The sequence below is a fragment of the Ochlerotatus camptorhynchus genome, unplaced genomic scaffold (assembly GCF_037179485.1).
Source record: "Ochlerotatus camptorhynchus isolate MF236.1 unplaced genomic scaffold, CSIRO-AGI_Acam_v1.1 ptg000533l, whole genome shotgun sequence".
Lineage (NCBI taxonomy): Eukaryota > Metazoa > Arthropoda > Insecta > Diptera > Culicidae > Ochlerotatus > Ochlerotatus camptorhynchus.
This window is the reverse complement of record NW_027041017.1, coordinates 25,238-47,512: the sequence shown is the minus strand read 5'-3', so window position 1 is coordinate 47,512 and position 22,275 is coordinate 25,238. Positions and strand designations below refer to the sequence as shown.

General features: G+C 39.9%; 1 protein-coding gene across 1 annotated transcript; it reads right to left on the bottom strand.

Moving 5' to 3' along the window:
- Positions 1-571: 571 nt before the first annotated feature.
- On the bottom strand, positions 572-21,275 carry LOC135713093 (transmembrane protein 120 homolog). The gene is made up of 4 exons (XM_065236196.1): positions 21,079-21,275; positions 20,897-21,015; positions 795-1,070; positions 572-728 (listed from the first exon to the last, which is right to left on the bottom strand). Exons 1-4 carry the CDS (start codon positions 21,145-21,147, stop codon positions 587-589), a joined length of 606 nt encoding a protein of 201 aa, XP_065092268.1. The 5' UTR covers positions 21,148-21,275; the 3' UTR covers positions 572-586.
- Positions 21,276-22,275: the final 1,000 nt, after the last annotated feature.

Genomic DNA, 22,275 nt, shown 5'->3' with positions numbered 1-22,275 from the left:
GTATATGGATAGCTGTCATAACGAATTATTGTAGCACGGAAAAAAATGTGTTCGCCACGATGGTGATGATAGATTTTTAATATTTGATTTAATAGTAGTAGATTTAAAAAAAAATGTAGTCCACAAAGGTTTGAGCCTCGCGCGTATTACGGATATAGAGGACTGAATTTAAAATTTGATTAAAAAAATGCAATTTTGAAGCTTATTTGGAAGATACCTTGAGGTTAGTAGTAAGTTTTCTGGCAAATGTTGGGGGTTCGTGAGCATTCCTGACATTGCTGATAATTATGATAGCCTCAGATTGCGGGGTTGCTAGTGAGTGTAATAGGACGCTTTGTTGATTGTTCATTAACTCTTGTCATAAGTGTTGTAAAAAGGACAAAAAGGAGAACTAAGAGGCGGATGTCTGAGCTTTTCCCCATTTGCTGAGAAGCAACTGTAAACCTAGAGGGAATTTCTACATGTAACTCGATTTTGTTTGTTATCCTGGTTAAAATGTCATATTTAATTATCTTAAAGATAAATCGTCCAGCTCAAACCTTGGTAGGGATAAGAGGTGGGACCATCATCATCATCATCATCATCATCATTTACATAGAAATGTTTTCGATGATGTTACTGTGTATTTGAACAATAATTGTTTGCATCTTACCTTCAAAATAGATTCCCTAATCGTCAGCGTGCAATAGTACCAAACTAAGAGAAACATAAATGCAAGTTCCAGAGCTCTAAAATAACAAGACAAAATGATGATAGAGCGATTAATTATAAAAAAAAAACCAATGTAACATTACCTATAGTTAACAACGATATTCAGGAACGACAAAAATAAGCCAATAACGTTCAAAATCAGTTTAAACTTTTCGTAGTCATCTTTGTAACGAACCTTATCGCTTCTATTCAAGATTGAGACATTGACGTCCCCAAGAATAATGTTTAAATAGAAACTATTCTTTTGCGGTAAGCCTTGTTCGATTTCATGCAATTGAGCCTTCCGTTTCAGCATGTTTTTGTTCAATTCCGCTAATGAATCTTTCTCCTCTGGAGTGAGCCTCTTGTCTTTCGTGCATCTGAAAATGAGATAAAAATATGCGTTAATAATGCTTAATAATTTATAATGAGACGAAAATAACGCGTTAACAAACGGTCATGCAGAACACAGTCGAAAGCTCGCTTGGCATTGGTAAAACCTTGAGGTAGCTTGAAAACTAACAATGTCTCAGGGCGTATCTGCATCTTTAACCAAACGGGAAAGATGCACACCAGTGTTGCCAGGGGTGACGTGTGTTTGTGTGTGTATTTACAATCTAACTCTATCGCAACTCCAAATGCCCATTTCAAGAACGCAAGTATTCCGAAGCAATTGTCGTATACGATAAGCCCCGCTCCAATTCATTTCAAAGTGGGAATCATTAACCCTCATGTGATCGACAGGGTACCCGGGTACCTTTTCAGATTTCAAGTTAATAAATTATAAAGTTATTTTCACGACAGGAAACCAGAATTCAGTGACATCTTAGAACTCATGGAGTGACAACTTTTCGTGAAGAAAGATTTCAAATTGCTGCAAGGGGCTTCGAAAGGGGGGGTCGTGAAATTTTTTACCCTTAAACAGCTCGACAAGGGTACCCGGGTACCCATAAAATTGAACTGCTTGCTACTGCGGCCAATGTTAACCGATTCTGAATCTTTTGGCACTAATGGATTCAGAAACTTATCTTCTTTCTGGACATTGCCAACAATGTCCATCCGGAATAGTCTGGTTCCCAGAAATCCGGATTTTCTGTATAATGTTCCAGAACTAAAGCTGGGTTTAGATAGGGCAAGTCAATTGATAAAGTCAGTTGAACTGACTTGAACTCGAATTGAACGTGTAAACCATGCCATTCAACTGACTTGATCAACTCACTTGAATTGAAAAAAGTTGAACCAGGCTCAACTTTTCAAGCCAATTGAATTCAACTGAGTTGATCATTTGACTTGCCCTATCTAAACCCAGCTTAAGCATTTTCTTGGCACTTTCGCTAGAATTTTGAAGGAATCGATATCAAAGTATCAGAATTTCCTTCAAAAACAATTTCAGCTTACTTGAGAACCAGTTTAAGGTTTCTCCCCGAAACGGCCATTTCGGCGCAGGTTCCCATAGGGCCTCTAGTGGCCATAGAAGTGTTTTTGAAGAAACCCCTGCAATATGGGTATCCAAATTCAAGAATTTACAGCAGGAGACTGTTTATCATAAATTTTGTGGTCATCCAAAGAATTCTCCCCGGGACGGCCATTCCGGCGCAGCTTCCCGTAGGGCCTCTAGTGACCATAGAAGTGTTTGGGAAGAAACCCCTGCAATATGGGTATCAAAATTCATGAATATACAGCAGGAGACTGTTTATCATAATTCTGTGGTAATCCGATGGATTGCCCCCGGAACGGCCATTCCGACGCAGGTTCCTCTAGGGCCTCTAGTGGCCATAGAAGTGTTTTTGAAGAAACCCCTGCAATATGGTTATGAAAATTCAAGAATTTACAGCAGGAGACTGTTTATCATAATTTTGTGGTCATCCGATGGATTTCCCCCGGAACGGCCATTCCACCGCAGGTTCCCGTAGGGCCTCTAGTGGCCATAGAAGTGTTTGGGAAGAAACCCCTGCAATATGGGTATCAAAATTCAAGAATTTACAGCAGGAGACTGTTTATCATAATTTTGTGGTCATCCGATGGATTGTCCCCGGACGGCCATTTCAGAGTAGCTTCTTGTAGGACCTCTAGTGGCCATAGATGTGTTTGGGAAGAGACCCCTGCAATATGGGTATCAAAATTCATGAATTTACAGCAGGAGACTGTTTATCATAATTTTGTGGTCATCCGATGGATGGTCCCCGGGACGGCCATTCTGGAGTAGGTTCCCGTAGGGCCTCTAGTGGCCATAGAAGTGTTTGGGAAGAAACCCCTGCAATATGGGTATCAAAATTCATGAATTTCAAGCAGGAGACTGTTTATCATAATTTTGTGATCATCCGATGGATGGTCCACGGGACGGCCATTTCGTATTATGTTCCCGTAGGGCCTCTAGTGGCCATAGAAGAAACCCCTGCAATATGGGTATCAAAATTCATGAATTTCTAGCAGGAGACTGTTTATCATAATTTTGTGATCATCCGATGGATTGTCCCCGGGACGGCCATTCCGGAGTAGGTTCCCGTAGGGCCTCTATTGGAGGCCTCTAGTGACCATAGAAATGTGTTTGTGCAATGTCATCTATATGTGCAACTACCCTACCCACTGTACCATTACAATTACAATTACAATAAAATTTAAATTAAACAGTGTCAATTGGCAATTAATTTTAAGGAATGTAGGAAATGTCGAAATTGGTATAGACGTGTTCTACAAAATTTTAACAGAAATAATTTCGGAAGAAATTCCTTTGAAGAAAAAAAGACGCAACAGCAACACACAAAATCCAGTCTGGTATAACAGACAAATAAGAAACTTGAAAAATCGGAAGCAAAAAGCACATAAAATTTATAAAAAACACAATAGTAGTAATAATTTATTAATTTATTTGGATCTATGCGATCAACTGAATTTAGCTATCAGTACTGCATTTGAAGAATATAATGCAAAAACAGAACATGAAATAAAGTCCTGTCCAAAGAACTTCTTTAATTACGTAAAAACCAAATTAAAATCTGACAATTTTCCTTCAATAATGCAACTCGACGAAAATGTCGGTGATAGCTCGGAAAAAAACTGCCATCTATTTGCAAAATTTTTTCAAGAAATCTATACGACATTTTCTGAAGAAGATCGCGACCGCGATTATTTTGCATTTTTTCCAGAATTTTCAAGGGACATTGGCCTCAATCAACTTCAAGTGCAGGATAGTTTGCAGGCTTTAAAAAATTTAGACTCCTCAAAAGGTCCTGGACCTGACGGAATTCCTCCAGTTTTTATTAAATGTCTAGCAATGGAACTCACTGCTCCATTGTTCTGGATTTTTAATATGTCCCTGGAATCTGGAACCTTCCCAAAAACTTGGAAAAGCTCATTCCTAGTGCCTATCTTTAAATCTGGCCGAAAATCTGACGTACGTAATTATCGTGGTATAGCCATTATCTCTTGCATTCCTAAACTTTTCGAGGCAATTGTCAACGAAAAATTATTTCTCCAAATCAAAAATAGAATTACTGACATGCAACACGGCTTTTTCAAGGGTCGCTCGACCTCGACAAATTTACTTGAATTTATAGACTATTCATTGAATGCAATGGATAATGGAAACCACGTAGAAGCTCTCTATACAGACTTTAGCAAGGCATTTGACCGCATAGACATACCAATGCTACTTTTTAAATTGCAAAAAATTGGAATTGAATCAGGGCTCCTAAAATGGCTTGAATCATATTTAACTAACCGCCAACAAATAATTAAATTCAACGGAAAGAAATCGAGTCCAATTCAAGTCACTTCAGGCGTCCCCCAAGGCTCTCATTTGGGACCTTTTCTTTTTATTCTATACGTAAACGACATTTATTTCATTCTCAAAAAACTTAAATGTCTTATTTATGCCGACGACATGAAGCTCTTTTTAGAAATAAGAAATGAAGAAGACATCAATATATTCCGGAATGAAATACACATATTCTACATATGGTGCAAAAAAAGTCTACTAGAATTGAATGTAAAAAAATGTAACTTAATATCATTTAGCAGGAAAAGAACAACTTCAAATATTTCAATTGCACTAGGAAATCAAAATGTAGAAAAATGTGAAAGAGTTAGGGATTTAGGAATTATCTTAGACTCTAAGCTAACTTTCATAGACCATTACAACACAATTATTCACAGGGCAAATAACATGCTAGGCTTTATCAAGCGCTTTTGCTATAACTTTCAGGACCCATACACAATTAAAACACTATATATCGCCTATGTGAGGTCAATACTGGAATATTTCAGCATTGTATGGTCTCCTTTTTCAATCACGCACGAAGAAAGATTAGAATCCGTACAAAAACAATTTCTATTATACGCTCTTCGTAAATTAGGTTGGACATCATTTCCTCTTCCATCATATCAAGCACGCTGCATGCTTATAAACATACAAACATTAAAAGAGCGTCGTGAATATGCAATGGTTTCATTTGTAAACGATATCGTTTCGCAACGCATTGACTCCACAGAACTTTTATCAAAATTAAATTTCCATGCACCTACTCGGCAACTCCGAAATCGAAATTTATTTGCCATAAAACATCATCGTACAAATTATGCAAAATATGGGCCATTAAACCGCATGATGGCCTCTTACAATCAATACTGCGAAACCATTAACTTTACAATGTCTCGGCATAAACTAAAACAATATTTTTACTCCATAAGGCATTATAACTCATAAAAAATAGGAAAGCTGACACTGCTTAATTTTTATTAAAGAAAAAATTATACTTTTAACCTTTTGTCCAAAGTTGACGAAATAAATAAATAAATTTAAGAAAACAAAACTGTATTCTAATATGTGCTAGTCTACGTTGGTTGACGAAATAAATAAATAAATAAATAAAATAAATATACAAAACAAAACAACAATAAATTAGTAGCTCGTATGCCTCCGCCATGGCAGGACGGCGATGCAATCGGCGCTTTTCATTGCTATCCGTCTCGATCGGCAATTGACAATTGAAAGATAAACAAATAAACACAACGTAGGGATCTCTCCCGTGCGCGATCAAAGTGTTTGGGAAGAAGCCCCTATAATATGTATCATAATTAATGACAGAACAGTTCGTTACTCGACGAAAAGTCGACTGAATTCTTTGTCAAAATTGACGCTCATATATGTCAGTCTAAGAGCACAGATCCGTCCGGACGGGAGCCACAAGTTGGCATCTGTCATATCTGCAAAAGTGGAGACATCAAGTGTAGGAAGACCAGGAAGATGTGAAGTCATGCTTAAGACCTGTGTGCAATCAGCACTGCCAATAAATTTACGATAAATGCTATTTTTTTTTTTTTTCGTTTGCTTTTTATGTGCTTGTAATTTTTTAACAATTTTTTATGAGGATTAAAAGTCCATAGAAATGTCAGTTTATTTTTAGCACAGTAAAGACTGCAAAAACTCCATACAACATTAATCCACAACGTTTATACCCCTAGAGAGATTGAACACCAGGAAAACTCAAGAAAATAAAAATTGCATGAGTTTTCATCCTGAATTTTTCACCACCACTCGATTATTCACTTGTTCTAAAAATGGCCATTTCATGGACATTTAGTCAGATACAAACAAATAATGAGAAAAGTTTCTTTTTTTAAATTTCAAAAAATAAAGAGCATTCTATCCAAGCCCATTCCGGGGACAATCTGTCAGATAGCCACGAAAATATGATGAATAGTCTACTGCTGAAAATTCATGAATTTTCATACCCATATTGTAGGAACATCCTTGCAAACAACTTCTATGGCTACTAGAGGCCCTCCGGGAACCTGCTCCGGAATGGCCGTTCTGGGGACAATCCATCGGATGACCACAACATTATAATAAACAGTCTCCTGCTATAAATTCATGAATTTTTATACCCATATTTCAGGGGTTTCTTCCCAAACACTTCTATGGGCACTGGAGGCCCTACAGGAACCTGCTTCGGAGTGGCCGTTCTGGGGTAAATCCATCGGATCATCACAAAATTATGATAAACATTTTCCTGCTAGAAATTCATGAATTTTGATATCCATATTTCAGGGGTTTCTTCCCAAACACTTCTATGGCGACTAGAAGCTCTACGGGAACCTGCTCCGAAAAGGCCGTCCCGGGACAATCCATTGGATGACCACAAAATTATGATAAACAGTCTCCTGCTGTAAATTCATGAATTTTGATACCCATATTACAGGGGTTTCTTCCCAAACACTTCTATGGCCACTAGAGCCCAACAGAAACCTGCTCCGGAATGGCCGTCCCGGGGACAATCCATCGGATGACCACAACATTATGATAAACAGTCTCTTGCTGTAAATTCATGAATTTGCATACCCATATTGCAGGGGTTTCTTCCCAAACACTTCTATGGGCACTGCAGGCCCTACAGGAACCTGCTCCGGAATGGCCGTTGTGGGGACAATCCATCGGATGATCACAAAATTATGATAAACAGTCTCCTGCTGGAAATTCATGAATTTTGATACCCATTTTGCAGGGGTTTCTTCCCAAACACTTCTATGGCCACTAGAGGCCCAACAGAAACCTGCTCCGGAATGGCCGTCTCGGGGATAATCCATCGGATGACCACAACATTATGATAAACAGTCTCCTGCTGTAAATTCATGAATTTTGATACCCATATTGCAGAGGTTTCTTCCCAAACACTTCTATGGCCACTAGAAGCCCTACGGGAACCTGCTCCGGAATGGCCGTTCTGGGGACAATCCATCGGATGATTACAAAATTATGGTAAACAGTCTCCTGCTGTAAATTCATGAATTTTGATACCCATATTTCAGGGGTTTCTTCCTAAACACTTCTATGGCCACTAGAAGCCCTACGGGAACCTGCTCCGGAATGGCCGTCTCGGGGACAATCCATCGGATCATCACAAAATTATGATAAACAGTCTCCTGCTGTAAATTCTTGAATTTGGATACCCATATTGCAGGGGTTTCTTCAAAAACACTTCTATGGCCACTAGAGGCCCTACGGGAACCTGCGCCGAAATGGCCGTTCCGGGGAGAAACCTGAAACCGGTCCTCAAGTATGCTGAAATTGTTTTTGAAGGAAATTCTGATACTTTGATATCGATTCCTTCAAAATTCTAGCGAAAGTGCCAATAAAATGCTTAGTTCTGGAACATTATACAGAAAATCCGGATTTCCGAGAACCAGACTATTCCGGATGGACATTGTTGGCAATGTCCAGAAATAAGATAAGTTTCTGAATCCATTGGTGTCAAAAGATTCAGAATCGGTCACAATAGTTCACAGTAGCAAGTATTTCATTTTGTGTGTACCCGGGTACCCTTGTCGAGCACATTAAGGTGTTTTTTTTTTGTCGATCACATAACGGTTAATAATGCACTGGCAGTTTCAATCAAGCGGTATTGCTTGATTGACGCGTATTCAATGAGTTGGAAAAGTTGTTTGTACCGATACATTATCGATGCTGATAATGTACTGAAATTTTCAGTATTGCGAAATTTGATTGACGCAAAATTAATGATTTTAAAAATTATTTACGATAGAGTTGCAATACATATTCAGGAACGAGCTCACCAAATTAGTATCCAGAAAAGCACGGCACGCCTTAACCAATGGGACTCTTTTCTTTCCAAGCTGATTTCACGGTCTTAATCACTAACACTGTCCCAACACGATTACTGAATACGTAAAAACTAAACTGGACTATAAATTTGGAAATAATTCAAACGAAAATTCTTCCGGATGGCGTCGCGCCACCAGTTAAACGCTGACAGAAGAGGATCGCGAAAACAAACACGTTTTCCAGTGTTTCCAGGGGTGGCGTGAACCAAAAATACATGTGATGACATGGCAAACCTGCCATGTGTAGACTAGAATCACAGAACAGATAGGTAACATGGGAATCAGAAAAGGAGGCATTTAAATTTCAATTGCTAGTGACACCTAGTGTTGGAGAGAACGGTTTTTACACTCAAAATTTATTTACACTTATACCACCTTTTACCATTTATACCAGCTGTACTGGTATATACAATTCAAACATACCCAAGATTCATAAATTAAAAGGTGTGTACACTTCTGTTCGTGCTTATGTATAGAGTGTTTGTAGTAAACCGATTGAATAAGTAAATCCGTTTCGAACGAAATATCTAAATTATGTAAGTTACGAAAACCGCGCGAATTCCGAAAGCCGTGCGAGACAACCGAAGCGAGAAAAAAAGGCTTATTGTCATTTAAAGAGTGCCACCAAAATAAATGTGATAGCCTATGTTAGCAAGTTGATTAATTTTGGTTTCCTCCCTAGATATTGTATCAAATTACTTAATTTAAATTCTTTAAATTTTTATCTATCATTTCAAGATTTCGCGACCGCACCGAACAAATCCTATGCTACATAAGCTCAAAAGCGTTTGACAAGCTCTACCGAATTGCGTATCACTTCTGCGTAAGCTCCGTAGACGTAGGCGCGTTGAATCCGACAGTCGGCAAAGGTTTAACCTGTACCAACACCGCTTAAGTAACGACCTCGAATCAGTAAAACCGTTTAGAGCTAAACATCTAAATTACTTAAGATACGAAAATCAGCTTATTATCACTTAAAGAGTGCCACTAAAATAAATGTGATAGCCTATGTTGGCAAGTTGATTAATTTTTGTTTCCTCCTTAAATATTCTACTTATTTCACTGTTGAACTTTGTTTCAATTTAGTTATTTTACCGCACGTATCAATCTCAAGATTTCACGACCGTACCGAACAAATTCTATACTACAGAAGTTCAAAAAAACTTTTGGTGAGCTCTACCGCATTGCGAATCACTTCTGCGTAAGCTCCGTAGACGTAGGCGCGTTGATTCCGACAGCCGCGAAAAGTTTAACATGTATCAATACCACATAAGGACAGAACGATTTAACGTAGGGTTTAGTTTATAGATTAACATTGACTGCTGTTTACAAATGTAAGTACTTGAACACTAAGAAATAAGTTAACTCAAATGCTTTAATCGCATATATAAGAGATTTCGCGTATTGAGAGAATAATATAGTAATCGAGTACAACAAACTCAGGGGAATACAATACCTCCAAAAGTTTAAAAGTTATTAATTGTCACATACCTCTACTTTTACTTATTTCCTAAACTATTCCTCTCCTTGTTAATCTACTTAGGGCCGTTTTCTTCACCCCCGCTTAAATCTTAAACCAGGCTTACCCATATAGTTAAACCTGGTTTAAGGCTTAAGCGGAGGTGAAGAAATCGGCCCTTAATGCTATTGGTCTGCTTGCGTTTTCTTATTAAAGTTCAAGACTAAATAAGAAGATTTATTCTACAACTATAAAGGTTAGTTGCCTCCCTAAGCGGACCCCCCGCATCTTAATTATTTTGTTAATCTTATCGTCATTAATGTCATTAGACTTTCTGAAGTTTCTTATTTAAGTTCATTAGATGATTATGATATCTCATTAGTCTAATTTAATAAATAATTGAAATCGCTAATTCACCTAATCAATCATAACCCATGCTTTATTAAGTACCTGAACTTGTGCTTGTAATCTAGTTTCAAGTACTTTTGATTTTGACACCTATTTATTATATCTTAGTTCGACCCAGGTAACGCCTTGATGTGACTAAAATGCTTCTTTTTGAAGTTAGTTTCCTAGCTGATTTTTAAATTGTATAGGGTATATGCTCCAACTATGCCCACACGCTTCCACTATGTCGCACTACAAAAATACGTATGGATATATGTCACAATAGAAGCACGCCAAAGTGGAAATCCCGAGCCATAGTTCAAACACTTATCCCAAATCAAAATGAAGCACATATAAGATTAGTTACAATTCCATGTACAAAAATTATGTTTAACATTGTTTCCTGAGTAATACTTTAATGAAAACAACAATGAAAGCTTGTCACGCAAATAGAAGAAGCACCGTTGGGTACTTTCTGAAATATTTCAATAGTATAATCCCCTTGCAAACCCAAATAAATCTATCTGCGTAAAAAACGTAAATTCTGCAAAGGCGATTTGTCAAACCACAAAGAGGATTCTTGCCACAAAGAATCAGTAAAATGCGTTAACTGTGGCGAGAATCCTCACCCTTTACAGGAGTGCCCGATGTACAAGCAGCACTCCGATAAAGTGCAGCGTTCAATCTCAGGACGCTCCAAGCAGACATATGCTCAAATGGTGAAGGCTGCATCAGCCGTCCAAGAGGCAAACCAATTTTCGATTTTGTCAGCTGAAGAATCGAACTCTGACTCATCCGATGAAGGTGATTCTACGGAGGTACACGCACCTTCAAAAATGGACGGATTCACAAAAAGAAAATGCCCCTCCCCGAAAGTGCGCCGTAAGAAAACTAAAGTCACCTCCAGAAGATTGGCAAATTCCCAGGGTAATGGGGATGAAAAAACGAAACCGAAGACTCCTGCTGAACCAATCCCTGGATGCAGCAGGAATTTTCCACCATTGCCCAAAAAAGATAATAAAAATAATAAAGCTGCTCCTCAAACTTTTCAAAAGAAATCCAAATCCGAACGAGGTTTGCTAGCTTTTTCGGACATTGTGGAATTCATATTAAATATGTTCAACATACAAGACCCTCTTAGAAGCTTAGTTTCTGCCTTGCTTCCAACATTAGAATCATATCTTAAGCAATTGACTGTTTCATGACCCCTCCTTGCATCAATCATATCTTTCGATGGATAATTCGTCGAACGAGGTTGAAGATATGATCACTGTGCTACAGTGGAACTGTCGTAGTCTAGTGCCTAAACTAGACTCGTTCAAATTTTTACGTCACAATTCTGATTGTGATATATTTGCTCTCTGTGAAACATGGCTTTATTCCGATAAAGAACTCAACTTCCACGATTTTAACATTATACGCCTGGATAGAGACGATTCTTATGGTGGAGTACTTTTAGGGATCAAAAAGTGCTACCCTTTCTACAAAATTTCCCTTCCTGCTCTATCAGGCGTCGAAATCGTCGCTTGCCAAATAAATGTGAAGAACATAGACCTTTGCATAGCTTCAGTTTATGTTCCACCAAGAACCTCCATTAGTCGTAGTCAACTCTGGAATCTAGTTTCGATTCTTCCATCCCCAGTTTTAATTCTGGGTGATATGAAAACTCAAGGTACTGGGTGGGGTCAGCTATACGATGACAATAGAGCGGCTATTTTTTACGATTTATACGACGATTTCAACTTGACTATTTTGAACACTGGTGAAGCGACACGTATAGCAAAACCTCCGGCTCGAGAAAGCCGACTCGACCTATCTTTGTGTTCAAGATCGCTATCATTGGATTGTCTGTGGAAGGTTATCAATGATCCCCATGGTAGCGATCATTTGCCAATCATCATTTCAATTAAGTGTGCCCCTCACTCTGCAGAACCATTTCGTGTTCCATTTGATCTTACAAGGAACATAGATTGGCAGAAATATGCAACGGCGGTGACAATCGGTGCCGAATCAATAGATACGCTTCCACCATTGGAAGAATATCGATTCCTCGCCGACTTGATATGCAAAAGCTCACTGGAAGCACAAAAAAGAAAAGTTCCAAGTGCGCCGTTCAAAAGGAGACCAGCCACACCTGGATCGGACGAAGAATTGTATGTAGAAAAATCTGATGCTTTCAAAGCTTTTCGTAGACACAAAACCTCCACATACTTCGAGGAATATTCGAAGCTTGAAACAAAGCTGAAACAAATAATCAAAGCAAAAAAAAACGCGGTTATTGGCGCAATTTCGTCGAGGGACTCTCACGAGAAACCTCAATGAACACCTTGTGGAGGGTGGCTCGCAACATGCGTAACCGCTCATCTTCTAATGAGAGTGAAGAATACTCCAACCGATGGATATTCGATTTCGCTAAAAAGGTCTGTCCGGACTCAGTTCCAGCACAACACATTCTTCGAGAAGCGTCTCCGAACGGCAGCTCTCTGGATAGACCATTCACAATGCTGGAATTCTCTATGGCTCTTCTTTCATCGAACAACTCCTCACCGGGAAGCGATATGATTAAATTCAATCTTCTGAAAAATCTCCCAGACATCGCTAAAAGACGCTTGCTAAACTTATTCAATTCCTTACTAGAAAATAACATTATACCGCCTGAATGGAGACAGGTCAAAATAATAGCCATTCAAAAACCTGGCAAACCAGCGTCTGACCATAACTCATACCGTCCGATTGCAATGGTTTCGTGCATTAGGAAATTGTTGGAGAAAATGATCCTTCGGAGACTCGATCAGTGGGTCGAAACAAATAACTTGCTATCAAATACACAGTTTGGGTTCCGCAAGAGCAAAGGAACAAACGATTGTCTAGCACTGCTTTCCACAGATATTCAACTGGCCTTTGCACACAAGGAGCAATTGGCTTCAGTATTCTTGGACATTAAGGGGGCTTTTGATTCAGTTTCCATTGAAATTCTGTCAGACAATCTGCACAGATGTGGACTTTCTGGAATTTTAAATAATTTATTGTACAATTTGTTGTCAGAAAAGCAAATGAACTTTTCCCTTGGACAACTGACAACTTCCAGAATTAGCTACATGGGCCTGCCCCAAGGCTCATGTCTCAGCCCTCTTCTTTATAACTTTTATGTCAAAGATATAGACAACTGTTTGGGAGAACAATGCACGCTAAGACAACTTGCAGATGACGGTGTGGTTTCCGTAAGAGGTCCACATGCCGTGGACTTGCAAGGACCATTGCAAAGTTCCTTAGATAACTTGTCGTCTTGGGCTAGGAATCTAGGGATCGAATTCTCGCCGCAGAAAACTGAACTGGTAGTGTTTACTCGAAAGCGGTACCCAGCCCAAATGCAGCTTAATCTTTTGGGCAGAAACATTACTCAATCATTGTCTTTCAAGTACCTTGGGGTCTGGTTTGATTCAAAGTGCACTTGGAATACCCATATTACGTATTTGAAGCAAAAATGTCAGCAGAGGATCAACTTTCTCCGTTCAATTTGCGGCACATGGTGGGGTTCTCATCCGGCAGACCTCATAACGCTTTATAAAACAACTATTCTCTCTGTTCTAGAGTACAGCTCTTTCTGCTTACTCTCGGCAAGAAAATGTCACCTAATAAAATTGGAACGAATTCAATATCGTTGTCTGTGTATTGCTCTCGGCTGTATGCACTCAACGCATAACATGAGTCTCGAGGTTCTGGCAGGAGTAACACCCCACCCGAACCGTTTCTGAGAGCTCTCTCTCAGAATACTAATCAAATGCGGAGTGACGAACACACTTATAATTGAAAATTTTGAAGAAATTCTTGGGCTGAACACACAATCTCGATTTATGAGAATCTACCACCACTACATATCGTGACTTCATTCGCGTGATGAGTAGACTTATGTCCAACCACTACTCGCTAGATGCTCATCTCAATAGAATAAACCTCGTGGACAGCAACATCTGTCGGTGTGGAAACGGTTACGATGACATCGATCACGCAGTTTGGCATTGTACGGATAGTTACGCCGCCAGAGAGCGACTTTTAAATACCCTTGAGGCCCAAGGAAGACAACCCTATGTTCCTATCAGAGACGGTGTTGGGAACTTGCGATATCTGCTATATGCAGTCGGTTTATGTGTTTCTTCAAATGTCTAGTATAAGAATTTAATTCCTTTGTCTTTTGTCTATCTTTATTAGTTTTTGTTTGTCTTGTCCCCCCGTCTCGATGAGTCTCATCGTCGCCCACTGGTCACCCACCATAACCGCACTACCATTCATACTGGCGACAACGCTCTGACGAGACAACGAAACCTTACCCCCAAGCTCCTCCCCTGATCCTATCCTTCAGCAATGTACCTCTCTAACCTCGAGTAAGCCGCGAGTATTCGGCCCAACTCCTACTAGACATAGAATTAAGTGAATTTTGTTACAAACAAAGAACAATGAACTATCGGCTCCGTAAAGCTAACGCGATTGAGCCTTCCAAATAAACATACTAGTTAAAAAAACGAGAAAGTCATCCGGAGTCTCGAAAACCGCACCTCATGTCAAATCTGTTGGCACAACCATGCCAGCAACGAATGAAGTTAATGATTTGAATTAGTAGATTTGATACACCTGAGTACCTAACAGCACACGACCCCATGTAACTGACAGTAAAAATAAAGTTTTAGTTCCTACTCGTTTCTTCCAGACAACAGACGTTGTAGCATTACTCTCTCGCTGCGCATAATCCTCCGACAGTTTATGGGCCTGTGCGTGATAGAGAGTGGAAGAACAAAAGAAAATTCGACGCCATTTTGAGATTTCTGGGTTTTTTTTTTTTCTTACGCGAAAATTGTTAGGTTTTTCGCAAGGGGTGGTCACTCTACACACTTGTTTTACGCCAACTTTTTTCTCAGTGTACCTCAGTGTGCCGCAGCTGTACCGGCAGTGTCAAGAAGTCATTGAACTGACTTTTGATTACTTGTGAATAATGCCTTGTTTGGCAACCCGGTATTTTAACAGTTCTTATATTTGTTTTGTTTTTCAATGTTTTCAAAAACGACGAGCTCCGTTGCTACACGATCCTTCTATCTTCGGTGGAAGGCCGACCCCGCACAACGAACGTCAATCATTAGTCAACCAACCCTTCTGGGAGCCGGCGGAGGAAATGGATTTGCACCGAATTTTTCACCGCCCGAGTATCATCCGTCGGAAAACTGGAAACCAACACCGGCCGGAACACACGTCGGACTGATGAAGGACGCACCGCTGACCTGAAACGGACCAGCCCATTTTCCAAGCTTAACTACTTGTCATAGTCCACCAACCCGTACACCCTGCAGGACAATTCGATCAGTTTCAAGGTCTACAGCGCCTCCAAGAACAATCGCTTCCCAGGCCAGCAAAAATCGCATTCTCCACTTCTTCAATAACCCACCCGTATGCCGTCCGAGGATCTGCTGCTGACTGCATTCACCACCAAGGACTGCCACCCGTCGCAAGTGCGAATGTTCCCGCTGAAATCGGGAAGTTCCTCCTCCGGATTGGTCGAGTTCCCGATCGTAGCCATGGTGGTGAACGTCATCATGAAGTGCAATCACAGCGCGATGATCACAAATGCACAAAACTCCCGTTCATTATGAAGCTGTGCTTTTCCTCCTCCAAGAAGATGAACGGTGCGTGGAGCAACGAGAACACCGAAAACACGTTAGCTTTGAAAGAGCGGAAGCTTTTTTTCTGAGAAAGGAAAGGATTTTCCTTTTTTTGTGTAGTTAATGTTATGATTCGTAATTATAATTTCTTATGGTGTTAGTTGGAAGTACAAAAAGGAACGAGAGTAAAAATTTGTTGAACTATTTGAGATTTTGCCAAGACGGTCCTCCAACATTATCACCCCTATTCTGTATTTCGTTTCGAACGAAATTCTCATACAAAAAAATATTTTTTTGTATGAGAATTTCGTTCGAAACGAAATACAGAATAGGGGTGATACACGATGGACGATGGTCGATGGAATGGTTGATGTAGCAGCCACCGCCATGGATGTATTCGAGCAGTTCGAATGGTCGGATGGTATATTTTTGTTTGGTTGTTGACTTTCCGATTAAAACTCAAGCACCGCTTGTCGTGACCGGCCAAGATTTCCAGCGTCGACCACGGCTACACAAATAAGCGATGCAGCTCGCACGGCTGCGGCTGATTCCAATGCTGCTGCTGCTTTAGTTGCTGCTGATGCCGTTCCTTCTGCTGGTCCGTCTCCTCTAAAATTCGTCAAAAAAGACGGACCAGCAGCAGCACTGGAAGCAGCCGCAGCCGTGGGAGCTGCATCGCTAGTTCGTGTAGCCATGGCCAGAAACCTCGCTTAGGTCAAGATACCGCTGGCAGCTGTTCTTCGTATGGGAGGAAATGTGGATGCGACTGTCGTCACGGGTGTAACGATTTTGAGAATCCATGGCGAGACTTGGTGGAGACTCACGGTTGTTTTGAAAATAATTTGACTAGGAGTGGCAACGTCAATAACAAATTTTGACACATGTACACTGCACAGGCGCAGAAAAAGTTCAGTGTTGCCAGTAACTTTGAAGATCATAAAAATTGTAACCATGGGTGCCAAACAACGTCAATGACTGCACCCGGGTGTGCCCCAGTTTGATTTTGGCACACTGTGTAGAGTGACCAACCCCTTGGTTATTCGCTAAGTTTCGAAGGTTTTCTCGCGCAAATGGATGGCAATCGGTTCAACATCCAACAATTGAACGATTTCAATTATCCCACCTGGAAATTTAAGGTGGAATTGCTCCTCACTCGAGAGGATTTGTGGCGGTGCGTCGACCCCGGTGTCAAGAAGCAAGGGAAAACCGACGACGCCTGGAACGCGTTGGACTCCAAGGCTCGGTCCACCATCGGCCTCCTGATCTCGGATAACCAACACAGGCTGATCCGTAAGGCCAAGACAGCGAAGGAAGCATGGGACGAGATAAAGAAGCACCACGAAACAGCAACCCTAACCTCAAAAGTTTCGCTTCTGAAGCAGATCTGCGATAAACGTTTCGCGGATGGTGAAAATATGGCGGAGCACCTCTTTGCCATGGAGGATTTGTTCGAGAGGCTGAAGAATGCGGGACAGGAATTGGAGACAAATCTGCCGAGTTCCTACGACACGCTGACGGCCGCCCTAGAGAGCCGGTCTAACACCGACCTCAACGTCGAACTCGTCAAACGGAAGCTGCTGGACGAGGCCGTAATGCATCAAGGATCATCCGGAGATTTGGTGCTGAAAGTCGGAACTGTGCACGGTCGGAACAACAAGAAGAAACCTCTAATTTGCCACCGGTGCAAAAAGGAGGGCCATAAGCAGTTTGAGTGCCCGTGATTCGGACGGCGACCTGAAGCCGAAAGGAAAACAACAGAAGAAAAAGGAAGATTGTGTTTCGTTCGCGTTCGTCACCGGCGCGTGTTAAAGTTCCAACGGTTCGAAGCCGTGGGTAGTGGACTTGGGTGCGACGAGCCACACAGTTGCCGATCGGAGTTTTTTCAGTGAATTGAAAAGTTGTGACATTATATCTGTGACACTTGCCGACGGAAAATTCGCGAAAGTGGAAGGTCAGGAGTGTGGCACGATTGACTGTTGTGATGGAAATGGACTACCGAGAAAAATGAACATAAGTGTCGCGCTTTACACACCCGGTCTTGCCATGAACTTGTTGTCGGTGCCGGCAATAGTGAACAAGAACGCCGAAGTTTTTTCATGCCCGTGGGTGCCGAATCTTGCGTGACGGGACGACGGTATCCGCGGCAACGTTGAAGCGTGGGCTGTACTGCCGCTCTTCGCATGTCGGTCCCATAGTTGTTTTTGTCAAAACTGAGTTTTTCAATGCAAATGCTAGATAATCACGCATATTTTCACAATACTGGATGAACTCAACAACTTTGTTCTGAAAAAGTTTGGAAATACAGTCAAATTAGTTGTCCCATCACATAAGAAGCAATGGTACGAAGTAAACTTAAAACGTGATTTTCTCGGCTTACTGATTTTCGCTATGGGACGGACATGCGAATAGCGGCAGTGTACCACCTGAAGCAACCGGAGGAGGTCGTGTTGTCGGCCAGCAGCCACCACAACAAAGACTGCCAGCACGTCTGGTACAGACGGTTCGGGCACAAGGGACCCGACCGCGATCATCCGGATGAAGAAGGAGAGTGATGATGATGATGATGATGATGATGATGATGGTCCCACCTCTTACCCCTACAAAGGTTTGAGCTGGACGAGTTATCTTTAAGAAAATTAAATATAAACATTTTAACCAGGTTTGCAAACAAAATCGAGCTGGTTACAATTACAGATATAAATGTCCTGTTAAATATGTTATAGGCATCAACCAAAAACATTCAAAGGTGTAACTAGTTATCAAAAGTTCAAGTATAGTCCTCGACAATACTTCCATTTACACGTGACCTGGGATTTACACGTTTAAGCTTCCGCAGTGCCAGGACTATATCCAAGGAAACGACTTCCAGCCAACCCTTTACTAATTCAAGGCTTTTGCCACAATTTCCACGTATTAGTCATTTATACCTGTATTCCGCGCGCGAGGCTCAAACCATTGTAGACTACTCAAAGCTATTTTTACTATTAATACTACAAAATCAAACAACTAAAAATCCATCATCACCATCGAGGCAAACAATGTAGTTTTTTGTATATGCTACACAAATTACTAAAATGTCTTTATGACAGTCTCCATACAAAATAATCCGTTAGTGATAACTTTGTCAAGATACATGATTTATCCATTCATAAAAATTTAACTGCTCAATAAACAGCTTTTACATGTGAAATGCAGCGTCTCTTGAATTCTGTAAGTGTAGTTGCACGCTTGATGTGCCTAGGCATCGAATTGAAAACATTTATACCTTTGAAAAATAATGAATTTTTTGAAGCATTATTCAAAAGATGTGGTGTTCTTACTTCATCCGCGTTTCTAGTGTTATATCTATGAAAATCACTTCCTCTTTCAATCCGATCACACAAATATCGAGGCAGCAAACCGTTAACTACTTTAAAAATGAACACCATAGTCAAAAACACAATTCTTTGCTTCACTGACAGCCATTGCAAAGCGTCCAGCATAAAAGTTGAGGAAGTGAATCTATTACATCTTAAAATCAAACGCATTACTTTATTCTGCAAACGCTTTAATCTCGATATTTGTGTTTCATTGGCCAAAAATAAAATGGAAGGGCAAAAGTCTAGATGAGGGGAGATGATTGATTTGTATAACTGTATTTTACTACCAATAGTTAAATCGTTTTTCAAGCGACATAGAATTCCATACTTCTTGGCAATTTTCTTGATGACATTGTCAATATGAGAATTGAACTTGAGTTTGTCATCAATAATCACGCCAAGATATTTAGTTTCCTGAACGCGATCAATTGTCTCATCATCAATAACAACAAAGACATCATCATCTACACGCTTCCGCGAAATTACCATGAATTTAGTTTTACTTATATTCAATTTCAATTGTTAATACTTCAACCATCTACTTAGAGAACGCAAATCTTCATTCAAGCGTGAAACGGCTTCTTCTAAATCTTTAGCTGCAATGAATAACACAGTATCGTCAGCAAAAAGATTAATATCACAAAACCGTAAAACTCGTCGCATGTCATTAATATACATAATAAATGATTAAAAAGAAAATACAATAATTTGACAGCTGGTTCCAAACTATGAAGCTGAAACTTGCTGAAGAATCAGTAGAAACGGATATAAATAAATTTACTGTTGTTTCAGTAATATTTTGTTGAAATTTGCTGGAAAATCAGTTAAACGTTGTCATTTACATATGTGCTGCAGCTTCAACAATACATAGGGTTAACTACCCCATTTCCGGCCTATTAAGCACAAACCGCATTTAGTCTTTCTTAACCTAGCGCAGTTTAGCACCAAACGAAATGTTATTATTACTGATGGCTTCCAAATTTATTTACCTTTTCGTACGTACCGTAAGATTTGATAAAGAGAAACGAATCGTTGAGATATTGTCAAAAGTCTAACACTGCTTCTTGACGCCAAACTCGGCCTACGGATTATAAAGTCGGCCTAACACATTGCAACGCCATTGAAACGCCAATGAATTCACTTCGGCCTATCGGATGAAGATAAAAATTGATTCGGTCATATTACGCGTTCTCATTGACTTCGTTCGGTAGCTTATTAACTAAAGTATCGTACTAAACGCATAATTGACTTGTTAACTCTGAGATCATGGATTTATTAGAAGTTTTCTGCTCGATAGGCCCAAAATGGGCGATTAGGCCGAAGTAGTTCTCTACCCTAACAGCAAATTCAGTAAAACGCTGTCATTTTGGCAGAAGTTCGAATTGCTGGAAGTTTCAGCAACATTATTTTGCTGGAAGGTTTGCTGATCTTTCGCCAAGTTCAAAATCAGCTAAATTTTGCTGATTTCCATTGATTTAAATTTGGTGTGTACATAATGTTGCCTCTAATTGCAGCCAAAACTTCAAGGTTGCATGAAAATCACTCTGAAGCGACTTTTCTCAAAGCTGTTTACAGTGAGTACAATTTTTAATCTTGAGCGGATACAATTATCTTATCAGTGTATGCTTATTTCTTAAACCCAAGTGATTGATGCCCAATTTCGTAAACGAACAAGGGGACGATCTAATCAGCAAATTGAAGAGGCGATAAATCAGCAAATTTGGGCTACTCACAGTTTTATGCTTTTGGAAATTTGCTGCATCCGATAACGTTGATGTTTTATTTGTTTCGTACATTGCTCCTGTAGTTGCTCTAAATTTTCCAGTAAATCTAAATAGGTTGAATTTGTGGTCTGGAATAATAAATACGAATTAAGTTATTTATGCAGCATATACGTTATGATGTGTAATAATACCTCAAGACTTTTGTACTCATTTGACAGATCGGTCCACTCTTTCACGTACTCATCTAAATTCACTTCCATATTGCCGGAAAACTATCAATTTACGAGGATTTTAAGATTTCTCAACACAACATAAATTAATCACTGATTTAGTATTTATAGAATCAAGAGTTACAGCGACACATTTTATTAGTAGTCAACCACCTTTCCAGACACTATACACACAACACGGCGCTGAACGGTAATGTGAGGAGAGTCGAAAATACGGTCACGCAATGAAAGGTATTTCTCGCGTCACTTTTCAAATAGACCAATGTATCATATCCACCATTTTGAGAAAATCGAAGTTGAAGTTCAACAGATTATTATTTTAACTGTTTAGAAACAATACAGTTTGCAATTAATACTAATTTTAATGTAGTCAGTGAATAATAATAATGAAGATTCAGTAGAAACGGTAAAACCATGTAAAACTCACAATTTACTTTGAATTTCATGCTACAATACAGAGAAAAAACCACATAAGACGTTTTGACTAGTCAAGTTGTACATTGGGGTTGTTGCATATATTATGTCAAGCACTAAGGGGGGAGGGAGTATAGTCGCTATATTCATAGTCTGGCGGATAGAATCTCGGGAACCAATTGAGCTGTCAAATAGCGGAATCAATCGAGCAAATCACGACCAACAACAGAAAAGAGCACAACAGTTATTGCGAACAAAACTTCGGAAACCCTTTTCTCGTGAATCAAGGCTCGCCTACGAAAACTACCACCATCTTTGGGTTGGGGAAAGTTTCCCCTATTCGATGATGCCGGTAATTTGCGTTCGATTGGCGAGGAAAGAATAATCAACGTTTTGTTAATAAAAGTTGATAGTACCTTTTCAATTGTTGGTCTAAAATATATTGAATTGGTTCCGCTTTTTGATAGATCGAAATTCTATCCGCCAGACTATGAATATAGCGACTATAGGAGGGAGGTCTAAGATTTTGTGACAAGCAAGGCATTAGGTATAGGAAAAACGTCACGATAGGGGGGAGGGGGTAATTTTTTGCTCGATTTAGCGTGACATAATTAATGCATGGGACGATTATTCCCAATGACATAATCAATGAGTGTTACATTGGACGTTTTGTTCTACATAATACTAGATTCCCTTTCACAGATTTCAGAGAAGAGTACCTAACTTTAGATTGGCCCCGAGGGT